At 37.0% G+C, this 16,518-nt stretch overlaps 1 protein-coding gene across 1 annotated transcript; it reads left to right on the plus strand.

The window, feature by feature from the left end:
* The first annotated feature begins 11,579 nt into the window (after window positions 1–11,579).
* On the plus strand, window positions 11,580–15,991 carry LOC116898443 (exocrine gland-secreted peptide 1-like). The gene is made up of 2 exons (XM_032899711.1): window positions 11,580–11,648; window positions 15,494–15,991. Exons 1-2 carry the CDS (start codon window positions 11,580–11,582, stop codon window positions 15,989–15,991), a joined length of 567 nt encoding a protein of 188 aa, XP_032755602.1.
* Window positions 15,992–16,518: the final 527 nt, after the last annotated feature.

A 16,518-nucleotide genomic window follows, 5' to 3' on the forward strand; every position in this document is an offset into this window, starting at 1 on the left:
AATTCTCAGCTTGACAGACTCTATGCTCATCCAGGTGATGGGCCTCTTGTAGGATTATTTTAACTATGTTAGTTGATGTGGGAAATTCATTTTGATTATGAATGTACAGGATTGTTCCGTGGGCATGGTATACCAGCCTGAATAAAGTGAAGAAAGCAAGCTGAACAGAAGCCTGCATTTGTTGACCCATTTACACTTCGTAGATGTATTATATCCAGTATTTTGAAATGTTTTAACTCAATAAGGTATGTTTTTTAAAAGAATTTTCAAAATATTGAACCAGGAAACCATGTGCAATTAAATGCTTCATGCTGTCATAGGCTGCTATGGGCAAGGAAACATCTCCTGAAGTGGTATTGATGACTCCAAAATGAGAAACATTGAAGGCTTCTTCAGCAACCTCTTCCCCTCACCCCAAGAAAAGTTACAGTCTAGGAAAACATTGAAGAGAGCCATTAAGAATGGCTATAAACATGGTAAAGTGTAGGTTTCACAGTTGATGCCCCTTTTGGCAAGGAATTCAAAATATCTCAGTTATCTTTAAGAGGCAGGTCATGAAGAGGTATGACGATGCACTAAAAAGTACAAGTGTGGATAGGATAACACTAATGTAATGACTACATAGTTCTTTAATTGGAAGGAGAAAAAAGCACAAAATAGGGGATGTGGACCAGCAAGAAGAGAAAGTGTCCTACCAGGGTACATTGTGTAAAATTCCTGAATAAACAATAAAAACATTACATGGTAAAAATAGAACTGGGCATATTTCAGGTTTCAAAGAATTAATCTCATCTGATGAAAAGAAATAACCAGTTTCAATATCTTCTATTTCTATCATTGGGAAAGGAGAACTAAAATACATGATAAGAGTTTGCCATGTGCTAGTCTGTACTTTCTACAAAAAAAAAAAAAAAAAAAAAAAAAAATGCTAATGAAAACAAAGCAAAGAGCCCAGGGGGAAAGGCTCACTAACCAAAACTGGTACCTAAGTAAAAGAATAGAAGCCATTATTATAATGGGTAGAGTCTTCTCAACAAATGATACTGAATAAGTGAGTGTACATAAATCTAGACTGAGATGTTACATTCATCACAAAAAATAAATTCAAAACAAATCATAAATATATACTGAAACAGTATTAAAAGAACTTTGATAAGATACGTGAGGAACTCAGGAAGATCTTAATTATTTGATACGCACAAAAAATATCTTCTAGGCAAAACATACTTGATTATCATGTCTTCACCAGACTAAATCTCTCATGTAAGAGACTAGTTGAAAAGGATGGGAGGATACACAGTTAACATTATAGAAAAAAATGTAAAATACATTTTAATAAATGACTGATATTTTGAACACATAACCCTTCATAACTCTGTGGAAATTAAGGCAAATAGATAGCAAGTAGGTAAATGTATTTATGTGTGACTGTGATGACCTGTTTTAAATGCCCACAACTCACATAGAGGTAGATTCAGCAGCATTAGCATCTATAACCACAGTGTGTCCCTCCTGGGTGACAGGAGCGATTATAAAAAGACATTCAAAGACAGGACAACATAAACCCTCACAGCAGTCAACCAAAATGCAGTTTTGTACTCTCAGAAAATATTACACAGAGAAAATGCTATAGGGAATTAAAAATCAAAAGAATGAAATTAAATTGCATCCATGTTTGCATGTACAAATTCCAAATACTTCACCATTCAATGCATGAAGAAATTATTTTAACATTAAACCTAATTGATTAATGATGGCATTGGAAGACATACAACCATTAGGAATACCTTTTGGCAATCTCCAATAAAACCTAGAAATGTAGTCTTAACTTATGATCCAGTAAGCACGTCCCTTTGAATATAGCAAGGAATTTTAATATCATCGCCTCACAAAAGCCTCTATATGGATATCTGTAATATCTTGACTTATACCTGAAAAACACTTGATTTAAATTGTCAGAATAGGAATATTAATCCAACAAGTTTGAAAGTCCTTCATACTAACAAGAAATTTTAGGAACTAGGTAGAAACTTTACTAAAAAACCATGAAAAGATAGCTGAAATGGGTGAAATGTTATCAGTGAGAAAATAAAGATGAGATTACATATGAGGTTTTCGCATCCTGGAGAATTTTTTCCAGTTCATGGGGAAGAATGGTCTACCTCACTGAACTTCCTGGTGCATACCAATCCAAAAATTTTCTGCTCATATCAATGTAATGAGTCCTTCCAATTTGTCATTTCTGCAGTGCGCAGATTTTACTCTTTATCGTATATGTTCATGTTCCTGCATCACTAGTTCTAACATGAGCTCATATTAGTTTGAGAATTTGGAGCTGGACTACCACATTATCTGGTATATTCTTTACAAAAATACAAAACTACTCAAAAGTAAAAGTAATGGAAAGACAGGGCATGCATTTATTTTTTTCACACATCTTCATTGTATAATAGTGCACCAAAAATTTGTATGTATTGTTTTGTTTTATGTGTAGAAAATAAATAAGCAAGCAATCATACTCAAAGAGAAGTATAAACTATGAATTGCTATCAGGACAAAACACACCGAAAATAAGGTTGCCATCTTGTGGCTACATGTTCTCTGTAACATTAAATTGTTTCTTGAACATTTTTTTTTCTGATCAAGGCGACAATTTTACTTTTTCCCAAGGCTGAATTTATAGCATACAGGGGTAACAGAGAGAATGGGGAAGTGAGAAACATTTACTCAGGCCAAGGATACAGCTCTCTTGTGGTCAACTGATGTCAATAGGATGTTGGTTTCTCGGAAAGGTCACAGGTTTGTCATATCACTAGGCATCCTGACCACCAGATTTGTATTAGTCTTCTGCAGCTGGGTGGGGATTTTTCCATAAACCCAGTCATACTTAACTTTAACTATAATATTAACATCAATAATGGAGGGTTTTAAGGGCATCGCTCCCAACACATCAAACCATTTTTTGAACTTTTTTAAGTAAATACTTTAAATATATATTATTATAACATTTGGTTAAAAATTAGTATATCTATGCAAACCATTTTATATAAGTCTACCCATAATCATATGAGACAATATTAATATGCTAACAAATATTTTTCTTAAGCAAGTATTGAATTCTGGTTTGTTTGGTATGTCTTTAACTGTGGTGGGGGTTGTACAAATATCATAATTAGAGCTACTAATTTTGTTTTGTTTGTTTGTTTGTTTTAGATGGAGTCTTTTTATGTAGTTCAGGGTGACCTTGAACTCCGCTTTCAGCTTATTGAATGATAAGACTAACGGTATATACTATGGCTTAGCCATTGAAGGCTAGGCTCACAACCAGAAATATTTCTCACAAAATGCATCTTGGGAATAGAATCTCTTTATTTTTATTGCGAATAAGTTTTCTAGCTTGAGAAAATATGTTTTCAAGCATCCCATATTAACAGGGACTATTGCTAAACTGACAACCACTAAAATTAATAAATAAAAATAATTCTACAACTATTGCTGTCAAGATGAAATTGTTTCACCTGCCTCATGATTAAGGTTGATAATCCTTTAGCAAAATATGAGAGCTACCTTTTTGGTCTTCACCAGCAGGAAACTGTATACTGCCCATCTGACAGCCAAGATGTGCCCACTTGTGTACTAATAATCTGATTGTTATTGGTGTGCTAACTGCTCTCTGATGGGATTTGAGCCCCATATCTTGGGACAAAATCCATGTCTCTTAACCATAAACTCAGTCAAACACTTATGCTTGAAGAGTTCTTGAGCCCTCACAGGGAGCATGTTATTGTTATGTAATTAAGATGACATGATAACAATGCCTTCTAAATACTTACATTCGTATCAGTCAAATGTGTGAGCATATGCTTTTCCCATCACAGAACCTTCCCTTTGCAATACACACCAGAAGATAATTATATTTGTTTATTGCTAATAATAAATGATGATTGAATGCACAGCTCCAAATAAGACTTTTATACCATCTTCTCCAAGGTTCAGGGAGCACTGTAGAAGAGCAAGAATGTAAAATCCAGAAATTAGGAGAAGAACTTGAAATGCTGTCTTCAGTTTATGCACAGCCATTTCAGTTGTGACTCAGAGCACATGAAGTGAGCCTGTACAAGAACGTGGGGGTAATTGGTTAGTCATGTATCAAAGATGGGTTCTAGTACCCTCTGTGCCACCTTGCTAAAGTATTGCCTACTGGTATATTCTGTGGGAGGAGTAGTCGTTGTCTTAAATAGATGACCTATATATAAACCCAACAGGCTGTTATAGACAGTACCAAATGAGCAGTCTCACAGATGCACTAGTTAAAGCCAGTGTGTGATAAAATATAAAAGCATGAATGTAAGAAAGCTAGTTGTAGGGAAGGTGGGAGCTGGCTAAAGGCTTAAAATGGAAAAAAAACCAAGGGTAGTTGGTGTAAGACTAAGTAGAAGGCATCATATACATGTATGAAGTTGTCAAAGAAATATGTTAGAAAAATAAAACTAAAAAATAGGAATGCCCGAAAGCTTTAATTTCAAATATTAAGTAAAATATAAAATGGATTAAAATATACATAAAATATAGTATATAATACTTCTTAGTTTCTTATTTTTTAACAAAATATAATATAACATGTTAAAATGAAAACCATCATATTGATGTTGGCAAAGTTAAGACAACCAAAAAATAAAAGAGGCCCCAAAGAGGGAAAAGAATCATCATATACATTCAGGAATCTTATAAGAGCACTTTACTAAAAGCTATAGAATATATGTAGGCAGAGGTCTCACTGCAGACAGATGTAGGCCCTATGAATATTGCTTCAGTCTCTGTGAGTTTGTATGAGCCTTGGTCCTTTGTACTAGAAGACTTTGTTCTCAGATACTCAATCCCCTTTCTCCTGTCCTAGGTAGGGTTTTCCTGCTGGGAAGAAACACCATGACCAAGGCAACTCTTACAAAGGAAAAACATTTAATTAGGGGAGGCTTACAGGTTCAGAAAGATTCAGGCAGATATGGGGCTGGAGGAGCTGAGAGTTTTATATCTTAATCCAAAGGCAAATAAGAAAGCAGGTAGGACAGGTGTCTTGAAGCCCATGGCCACAATGACTTTCTCCAACACTTCCTCCAACAAAGCCACACCTACACTAATAAGACCACACCTCCAAATACTGACACTCCCTGGGCCAAAGCTTTTCACATAACAGTCTCCCAAACTCTTTCTCCGTCCCCTGTTGAAGGATTCCCTATGCACTGAGTGGGGAATTTGGTGGAGACATCTCATTCTGAGCCGTACATTCCAAGGTTTCTATCTATATGTATTATCTGGCTGAGGGTGCTCTATTTGTTCCCATCTTCTGCTACAGGAGGAAGCCTCTCTGATGATGGCTAGATAAGACATGAAACTTTGAGTATACAAAATTACCAATAAAATCATTTTACACTTTCTTTTTTTCAACTAGTAATACATGGATTTATCCTAGGTCACTGTCTATCTGGACTTTGGTTCTTAGTCACCCAATCAGTGTCAAATATGGATTCCAACTGATCACGTGGGTCTTAAGTCACATTATACATCAGTTAGTTACACCACCAAAATTTGAACCACCATTTCCAAGCAGAATTTTCAAGCAGGACAAATTGTAGATCTAAGTTTATGTGGTTGGGTTAGCATTTACTGTTTGCTTTCAGTAGCCTGCAGAGTACATTTTCATATCACAGACAATATAACATGATAGTGGAGAGTCCATATTGGTATTAGCTTGCCCTCTTTATGTTCAGTGAGTTGTGTTGGTGTTGTTTTTCAAAAATAGCCTTGCTCTTAGATTCTGGAGAGCTACCCATTATCCTGGTAACACACAAGAGTTGTTTCAGTGTTGCCATGGGATTCTTGAGTATAAAACTCAACTGATTAAAACCCAGCCTCAGCACTAGAAGTTTCTTAGGTGAAAAAATGGCCCCTAGGTATGTGAGAAAGTGATTACAATTTTATCAAGGTTTCACAACTGTGGAGTTTTCCTTTTGCCGTAAAAGAGACTTGGACATTTGAATTATGCTGGAACAATTGAAATCTTGGTGATTCTTGAATATGGAAAGAGTCTTATTCTTTTTCTGGAAAAATAACTCAATATGAGCTTTGATTGACCACGAACAGAATAACATAAAAGGAGAGATGCTTACGTAATCAAAGTGAACTGTAGTTTTACACTATTCTTCTTATGTTCCAGTCCACAGCAATGTGGAAGGGAAAAAGTGGGGACAATCTTGCTAAGTAAGGTAAGATGAATGGTATCAATGCTGAAACGTCAACACTCTATGTGCAACGTCTATGTGCTCATATGTACCATAACCTGAAGAAGGTGTGGCATTAGAGAAGTTGAGGTGAGTAGAAAAGAGTAAAATCCCTTGATGGATGTATTAAATAAATAATGGAACCCTGTCCCTATCCTCTGTGCTTATTCCCTGACCACTGTGAGAGAATTGATTTGCTGTACAATATCTCACCAAAATAACTGTTTTCCCCATTATTTTGTGTAGTTATACATGTACAACATGTGTATGTCAACTTACAGGTAATGCTTTGAAACATTTGGTTTATACATCCCTTATACTTTGCCAAGTTTTCAAGTCCTTAATTCTAATCTATTCTTCCAATGCTTTTGCTCTGGCTTGTTTAAACTGTGGAACTTTGAATTGGTCTCATCGCTTCATTGTATGTCAGTATAGACAATACATTAACTATTTTTAAAAATGACTTGAAACCCATATAAAAGATAGTAAAGAAACCTACATCAATTAATCTTTTGTAAATTTACTCATTCTACATCCAGGTACTTGAGAGCCTGAGGTAATATGGGTCTAATAATGAGCTAAAATCATCAGTCATCCTAATTGTGGGATTTTCTTTTAAATGTTACTTAAGTGCATGCGTTCTGAAAAAAGAAAACAAAAAAACTATTAACTCGTGAAAAATAAAGATACTGAGAAACAATTCCAAGCAACTAGAGATAAAGATGTGACAATAGAATATAACATGGTATCTTGAATCCGATTACAGAAGGAAAGAAATAGTTGCAAAAACTGATGAAATCAAAATGAAATGGAAAATATTTTGAATTCTAATGTTAAGTCCTTAATAACAAACATACCAGTTAAAGTGAGATCACATATTATGCTAATACTGAATGAGAAGTATTTAGAATTTGGATGTAATATCTGGCAAATATCCTTTTAATCTTAGAAAACTCTAAAATAATAATAATATTTTTAAATGAGACAATACTAGTAATGATTTTTCTTGTTCAATGAGAACAGTTTACTTATTTTTAGCAAAATATTTTTAATTATTTCTCACTTTTTTCTAAAACTATAATTCATTCAACTGAATTGCTATTTTATTATCTTTTATTTTCTCATGGACTGTTTATATTATGATAATGACTTGTGAATTTGAATCATGTGTCCATGAAATATCCAGATTCACTACTAATGTCAGAGATAAGTAATTCATTTTTCAAGATTTATTTGTGATAAAGATGGTGGTAAAATAGAGGCAAGCAATACTTTATTAAATCATTACATATCAGAAAAGAAAAAAGGAAACAAAAAATCCAAGTAATGAAAAACATGAGAAGCAAGGGTACATTGTAGTAAGAAGCAGAATAAGAAAATCTAGGTAAAATACATATGTATTGCTTAATACAGATACAATAGGAAATGTAAATTGTGACCAGAAGTGCTAGACCAAAAGGGTGGACAACAGGGGAATTCTCTCCACAGATCTTGCTTTAAAGGGGGCAAAGGAAAATCTCCTGGAGAAAAATACAGCAAAATTAAGTAGTGGATTCCTGACCCACCAAGCAGATGCTAGGAAATTACTCAAGGGTGCTATTCCATGTCACTCTTAAATATTCTGGTGAGAATGAAGCAGAACTCAAGGGAAACTCTGCATTCAAAAAGCTCTGCTGGGAACAGTAGCTAATGAAGCAGAACCACTTCTGGCCTCAGATCATTACAAGCCCTGTCTCTATCCAATGAAACCAGGAGACTCTGAGAAGCTCAGAGAAAGGCAAGGCAGCCTGCAGCAGGAGCAACCTGATAAGAACATGTATGGGATTAGTTATTTTTTGAAAAGATTTTTTTTATATTCATATAAGTATATTGTAGCTATCTTCAGACAATTCTAAGACAAATGGGTGGAAGGGGAAAATATCATCTTGAGTGAGGTAACCCAGTCACAAAAGCACAAAAGAACCTGCATGATATGCACTTGCTGATGAGAGGATATTAACCCCTCATCCCCCAAAAAAGCTTGGATTACCCAAGATACACTTCACAGACCATATAAAGCTCAAGAGGAAGGAAGTGAATGTGTCCTTCTTTCTTAAAGGAGGGAACAAAATACTCACAGGAGGAAATACAGGGACAAAAAGAGGAGCAGGGCCTGCCCTACCTGGGGATCCATCCCATATGCAACCACCAAACCCAGTCACTCTTGCTGATGAGAGAAGTGCTTGCTGACAGCCTGACATGGATGTTTCCTGAGAGGCTCTACCAGAGCCTTACTGATACAGATGTGGGTGCTTCCAGCAACCCTCAGACTGAACCTAGGAGCACCAATGGAGGAGTTAGAAAAAGGATTGAAGGAGCTGAAGGGGTTTGCAACCACATAAGAACAACAATACCAACCAGAGCACCCAGGGACTAAACCAATATCCAAAGAGTACACATGGACAAACCCATGGCTCCAGCTATATATGTAGTAGAGGATAACCTTGTTGTACATCAATGGAAAGAGAATCCCTTGGTCCTGCCAAGGCTGGATTCCCCAGTGTAAGGGAATGTCAGGGCAGGAAGGCTAGAAGAGGTGGGTTGGGGAACACCCTCATAGAAGCAGTGGAAGGGTGCTGGGAAAGGAGAGAGGGAGAAGGGGATAACTTTTGAAATGTAAATACATAAAATATCCAATAAAGTTTTTTTTTTTTTAAAAAATAAAGGCTCACTTGTTTAAAATCTAGTATCTTAGAGATCATTTAATCATACAATGATCATGATTCTCCAGCCTAAAAAACTCATACAACTCTATTTTATTGTAACTTTTATTTAATTTGTTCTTTAACAATTTGACAAATGTATATAGTGCATTCTGGTTACTCTCACTCACATATAACATCTCTTATCCTTCTCTGTACTGCTTGGGGATTTTGTGTTTTGTTTTGTTTTTAGTTTTGTTTTTGTCAATTACATAAAAGTTAGAGATATCTGAAAACAGGTAAATATCAAGTGAGAAAATACACCCATCATTTTACCTGTAAGCAAATATTAAGGGCCTATACTTCATTAATGATTGGATATTGGAGGGCCCAAACCACTGGGATAAGAAAGCAGGAGTAGAACAAACTTGTGATCAGTTATAATTATTCTTTTTAGGTTAGCTGTGAGACCACTATACGGTAAATAAAGGTCATAGACTGGGAATAGACAATTTATTGCAGATGCAATAACAAATGTAAAATGTTGACTAGTTTATCTATACAAAAATTTAAAACTTATAAAACACAAAGCAGATGATTTGGCTCTTGACTCAACCAGGCTGACTTGTGACATAAAAAAATATTGCTTTAAATGTATTATGAAGAGTCTAGAAGATATGTAATAAATATTTAGATAGGAACTAGTTGTTATGAAAAAACGTGTAAATATTTTTGCTGTAACTCTGTCATTTTAAAACGTGAACTATTGTCTTGAACCGGCTATGAACTTATGGAATATAAAGATCCTTGGGAAACCGTGTAATAATTTATCCTGAGAAAGTCTAAGGCCTAAGAATGAAAAAAAAATAAAGTCTACAGGGAAAAGTAGCTGTTGCCTGTACTTGGAATATGTTCTACTTGCTGGGCTGCCTTGGCTGACCTTAGTGGGAGAGGAAATGACCAGCCTCACAAAGACTTGATGTGCCATGATGGGGTAAGAGGGATACCCAGGGGACTCCCTCCCTACCCAGAGGAGAAAAAGGGGAGGGCATCAAGGGAAAGGAATGTGGGAGAAGTGGCCAGGAGGTGGGCAGTATGCCAGATGTAATGTGAATAAGTTAAATACGTATATATATTTAAGCCAATACTATGTGGACTGTGAGAAAAAGTTTCATGATAAGACGACAGTATTTACAGTGCTAAGATTACAGTGGCCAGTGACACATCAGAGCCTTGGTACTTGAAATATACAAGGGAATTGTCAGACTCCCAAGCAAACTTGAAAATGAACCGGTCCGGTAAAGTTATATAGAGCAAAACATGAGTCTGATGACTAGAAAACGCAAATCAAATGCATTTCCTCATCTGCCTATGATTAAAAGAGTCAGGCCACATTTTAACCAAACTTTAGACTGTAGATGTCATGTAGGTAAAAAACACTATTTACAATTCCCACTTTCCTGGGTTCCCATAAGAAGAATAAAGCTTGTCACTATGAAAGGTATTGGCTGTGAATGCATGAAGGTCCAGGTGGACCTGGGTGTTTTCTAGATCTTGGGCAGTGATTCGTGACTATGAGAGAAGACCAACAAATAAGACATTACATTCCTCTGTGGGGGTGTTTTAACTCACATTTTGGTCATAAATTGCAATGAAATAACAGACTTGAAAGAGAGCATTACACAAAACATGGGAGGACTTGAAGAGAGGAAAGGGAAGGGAATGATATAAAAAATGTAAAATATACTAGATCAATTTTGATAATGGTTCTTTGTCATTGTTAAAAAATTGAAGCAAATTTTATATTTATAACTATTTTTAGAAAATTTCTCATGTGTACACAGTATATAAAATGAGACAGAATGCCTTTATTGTACAAAGTAAGTCATTTTTGTGTTCCAAAAGGAGGGAGAAAATATCATTAAGTGGTCTTTAGCAGCATCTAAAGGATGTAGGGTGTGGTGAGTCATTGAGAAGGGATATTGTGTGCAAAGAGCAGAGCGTGTTTAAACCTTAATGAAAATGGGAAACATTCCTTCTAACAAAAGATGGGCTGAGTGAGCTAAAGTAGACTAGATACACAATTCAGTAATTATGACCGTATTTTCTTATTGAAGGGAAAAAGTGAAAATAAATACAAACATATGGGAAAATCTTGTTAAATCTTACAATTGCACTTCACAAAATGCCACTTCTAAGGTTTTCGAGTAATTATACCTGTCTAATCACTACCCTGCCCCCCTGATTTACATCCAGTACAGACAGATGTCAGCGATAAACAGGAAGTAGCAAAATAATACACAGAAAAAAAATAGAAGCTGAATCTTTTTTCTTTCCCACATTTCTCTTCTGAAGGCAGCGGAGCAGACCTGTCCAGAAAGAAACTAGGAATTCTCTATGCTTTGCAGGGACATCAGTCAGGTGACTTAGCTTATTATTCCACCAATTAGAGGGAGGTGGGCACAAGGAAATTACAGCAACCTCACATGTCAACTCTTCCCTTCTCTTGTTAATGAATTTGTCAACAAGACTTGCTTTAGCATATACTCTACCAATGTGTTGGTTACCTCTGAATTTCATACATGGCTTAATTCAAACAGGACTTTACTTAATTTCAGCCATGGCTCCTTTACAAGTGATGTTGTTTCTCATAACTCTGCTGTTCCCATTGATGAGCACTGAAGGAAGGGTAAGTGTTACATAAATATTTATCACAAACCTACATGACAATTTTTTTTTTTTAAAAATAGTACTTTACTTAAGAATACAGAAATCCTGACAGTAAGTGTGTTACAGAATTTGGCCTTGGAGCACATAACAGGGCTGTGGAGATATAGAGCAAGGACTCACTCTCTAGCATTGGCAGCTATCATAACTACTAATGGCATGTAAGAACTGGACACTTGAAGAGGGAGATGTGCTGCAAATATATGATATTTCCTAGGAATCAAAGATGCACATTATGGGCTTGAAAGGCATGTCAATGAGTAAAGCAGCGAGTGGTGAGGTCATCTATTGAGCTTATCTTCACTTGCAATTATATCACTGTGAAATGTGAGTCAGGAGCAGAAGAATCCAGCAGCCAATGAAGGAATTTTTCTCAAGTAAAGTTGCATATAAGGACCAACAGTCAAAATTATCTGCTAATCACTATAGCATGTAAAATTTGCCTAAATCTCAAGGGATAAATAACTCCTTCTTTCTCTGCAGCAGCATGCGCATGGTTTCTCTCTTTCTTTTCTTTTTTTTTTTCAATCTTTATTAACTTGAGTATTTCTTATTTACATTTCGATTGTTATTCCCCTTCCCAGTTTCCAGGCCAACATCCCCCTAACCCCTCCCCCTCCCCTTCTAGATGGGTGTTCCCCTCCCCATCCTCCCCCCATTACCACCATCCCCCCAACAATCATGTTCACTGGGGGTTCAGTCTTGGCAGGACCAAGGGCTTCCCCTTCCATTGGTGCTCTTACTAGGCTATTCATTGCTACCTATGAGGTTGGAGCCCAGGGTCAGTCCATGTATAGTCTTTGGGTAGTGGCTTAGTCCCTGGAACCTCTGTTTGGTTGGCATTGTTGTTCATATGAGGTCTCGAGACCCTTCAAGCTCTATGAGTCCTTTCTCTGATTCCTTCAACAGGGGTCCCAGTCTCAGTTCAATGGTTTGTTGCAGGCATTCGCCTATGTATTTGCTATATTCTGGCTGTGTCTCTCAGGAAAGATCTACATCCAGTTCCTGTCGGCCTGCACTTCTTGCTTCATCCATCTTGTCTAATTGGGTGGCTGTATGTGTATGGGCCACATGTGGGGCAGGCTCTGAATGGGTGTTCCTTCTGCCTCTGTTTTAATCTTTGCCTCCCTATTCCCTGCCAAGGGAATTCTTGTTCCCCTTTTAAAGAAGGAGTGAAGTATTCACATTTTGATCTTCCATCTTGGGTTTCATGTGTTCTGTGCATCTAGGGTAATTCAAGCATTTGGGCTAATAGCCACTTATCAATGAGTGCATACCATGTGTGTTTTTCTGTGATTGGGTTACCTCACTCAGGATGATATTTTCCAGTTCCATCCATTTGTGTATGAATTTCATAAAGTCATTGTTTTGAGAGCTGAGTAATATTCTATTGTGTAGATGTACCACATTTTCTGTATCCATTCCTCTGTTGAAGGGCATCTGGGTTCTTTCCAGCTTCTGGCTATTATAAATAAGGCTGCTATAAACATAGTGGTGCACATGTCTTTGTTATATGTTGGGGCATCTTTTGGGTATATGCCCAAGAGAGGTATAGCTGGATCCTCAGGTAGTTCAATGTCCAATTTTCTGAGGAACCTCCAGACTGATTTCTAGTATGGTTGTACTAGTCTGCAATCCCACCAATAATGGGGGAGTGTTCCTCTTTCTCCACATCCTCAGCAGCATTTGCTGTCACCTGAGTTTTTGATCTTAGCCATTCTCACTGGTGTGAGGTGAAATCTCAGGGTTGTTTTGATTTGCATTTCCCTTATGACTGAAGACATTGAACATCTCTTTTTAAGTGTTTCTCAGCCATTCGGCATTCCTCAGCTATGAATTCTTTGTTTAGCTCTGAACTGTATTTTTTAATAGGGTTATTTGTCTCCCTGCAGTCTAACTTCTTGAGTTCTTTGTACATTTTGGATATAAGCCCTCTATCCGTTGTAGGATTGGTAAAGATGTTTTCCCAATCTGTTCGTTGCCATTTTGTCCTAATAACAGTGTCCTTTGCCTGACAGAAACTTTGCAGTTTTATTAGATCCCATTTGTCGATTGAATATCCTAGTAAGAGCTCTTAGCCCAAATGCTTGAATTACCCTAGATGCACAGAACACATGAAACTCAAGAAGGATGACCAAACTGCGAATGCTTCACTCCTTCGTTAAAAGGGGAACAATAATACCCTTGGGAGGGAATAGGGAGGCAAAGTTTAGAACAGAGGCAGAAGGAACACCCATTCAGAACCTGCCCCACATGTGGTCCATACATATACAGCCACCAAACTAGATAAGATGGATGAAGCAAAGAAGTGCAGACCGACAGGAACCAAATGTAGATCTTTCCTGAGAGACATACCCAGTATACAGCAAATACATAGGCGAAGGCCAGCAGCAAATCACTGAACTGAGAACGGGACCCCTGTTGAAGGAATCAGAGAAAGGATTCATAGAGCTTGAAGGTGCTTGAGACCCCATATTAACAACAATGCCAACCAACCATAGCTTCCAGGGACTAAGCCACTACCCAAAGACTATTCATGGACTGACCCTGGGCTCCAACCTCATAGGCAGTAATTAATAGCCTAGTAAGAGCACCAGTGGAAAGGGAAGCCCTTGGCCCTGCCAAGACTGAACCCCCAGTGAACATGATTGTTGGGGGGATGGTGGTAATGGGGGGAGGATGGGGAGGGGAAGCCCATTTAGAAGGGGAGGGTTAGGGGGATGTTGGCCTGGAAACTGGGAAGGGGAATAACAATCGAAATGTAAATAAGAAATACTTGACTTAATAAAGATAAAGAAAGAGAGAGAGAGAGAGAGAGAGAGAGAGAGAGAGAATCCCTTCCTTAAAAAAAAGAAAGAAAATCCCTATTATCATTTCTATTAGAAAATCATATTTTGAGTTTGAAATAAATTATCTTTATATTTATTTTGAGTCAGATTTGAATATGTCTGACAATATTGGCTTAGACAAATCACAGTGCTTCTGTATTATAAATGTCTCGCATGTGCATTCTTTCTACAAGAAATTGGTAAGTGTCTTAGGTCTATTTGTTCAAGCACACACAAATGGTCTCTGTTCCTGGAAACATCAGAAAGGAGACAGAGACATATTTCCATATGTCTATGGTGAGGTCTATCAGTATAGATCTAAAAAAAGAAAATTAAAAAACAATCTTTAGACATGATGGAGGGAATAACAATAACTTATCTTGAAATATCAGAGAAAATACATAATGATACTGTGATTGTTTATATGGGCTTAAAGTATTGATCTTACCCATAAAGCACCGCACTATTGTGCAAAGTCAACCTTCCTTAGATCTTGTTCAGACAATTCACAAGCATTGTCCTATCCTGAACTTGATCTCCTCATACACATATCTACAAGGTAAAGCATCAACTTGGAACAGTGCTAGTAGCTCATCAGTTACATTTCTACCACGAAACTGAATAAATAAGACTTATTTCATGGGGGGGCGGAAAAAAGAAAAAAAAAAGACTTACTTTACTAGATAAATGAATTCTCCCCAAATAAGATTGTATTTTTCTGCTAATATCTGAAAGCTGTGTGTTGAGTAGCCCTGGAGAACTTGTTCTAAATGTGGAAAGTAGTACTGGTAGAGTACTTGGCTCTTGCATTAGCCTAACCCACTCTAACTTCAATGACAAGAAAGTACTCTGTGTAAAATCTAGGGTAAATTACGAGCTCCCAGTCTCTTCTTGTTTTACTGCATCTTCTGTAAATACAAATGGATAGGTCTCATGTTTCTTATTGCAAACTTGTTATAAACAATTCTCTCTCATTCAGGTACTGCCACAAACTCAGACAGAATCCACCATATCTTCAACTAATAATACAAATCACAAGGCTGCCTTGGACAAGACTGACTGTCAAGGTGAAGGAAATATACAGGGCTGCGAAAAGGTATTCTGTGCTTCCAATCAAGAGCAAATATTATGTGGAGATGTGGCCAATGCTAATCAACACAAGTTAAACCTGTCTCAGAACATGATGTCCCAGAGGACCTGTTGTACTCAAAACCATCAAGTGGACCATGTATACTTCAATTACTCAACCAATAGGCTTCAAGGGACCAGAGTTAGGGACCACGAAATCAATTCGACACACAACGTTATTTCCTATCTCGATAAATACTTGGAGTCAGTGAAAGAGGTGTTGCTTTTCCGTTATACTTCACTAAAGTCTCCTGGCATTCTATATGCTGTGTCTCCTAGAAGTCTCTCTTTTTTAAGTCCTATTGCTTCTTTTGTTAGCCACAGAAACAAAGCAGACTACAGACTATAAATAAATGCAATAAATTCCCCACTCCCTCTGGTTAAATAGTAAAAATGGCCAGAGGCAGCAAAGAAAAGGTACTAAACCAACTGCGGAAGGAGCAGGCAGTTAGGAATTAGCATCTTTTTAGAACTAATGGCCCAACCTTCCTTTCTTAATGCACCTGGTATTTCATGGCAAGATTCTGAGTAAAATTATCATGGGCACCTCACTCTTCCTCACTGTGTTCTGATCAGATGGAAGTGAAAATGTCATAATCATTGAACTATGAAGCTTTGAAGTTTTAAAGTAGTAACTATATTGATTTTTTTCCATTGTTCACAGTTACTTACTTACATACTCTTCATCACCTATCTTTTCCATGAACTGTAAGTTAACGTCCTAATAACTCTCTCTTCTGCTTTTTTGTTTGTTCGTTTGATTTGTTTTTGTTTTGTTTTGTGTTGGGAAGCTCACTTGGTGCAACACATGGTCATATGTATGAAGGGATCCCTGAACCAAGGCATACCACCAGTGGCTAAACCACTGAAGAAAAT

Source organism: Rattus rattus, chromosome 4, assembly GCF_011064425.1.
Source record: "Rattus rattus isolate New Zealand chromosome 4, Rrattus_CSIRO_v1, whole genome shotgun sequence".
Classification (NCBI taxonomy): Eukaryota; Metazoa; Chordata; class Mammalia; order Rodentia; family Muridae; genus Rattus; species Rattus rattus.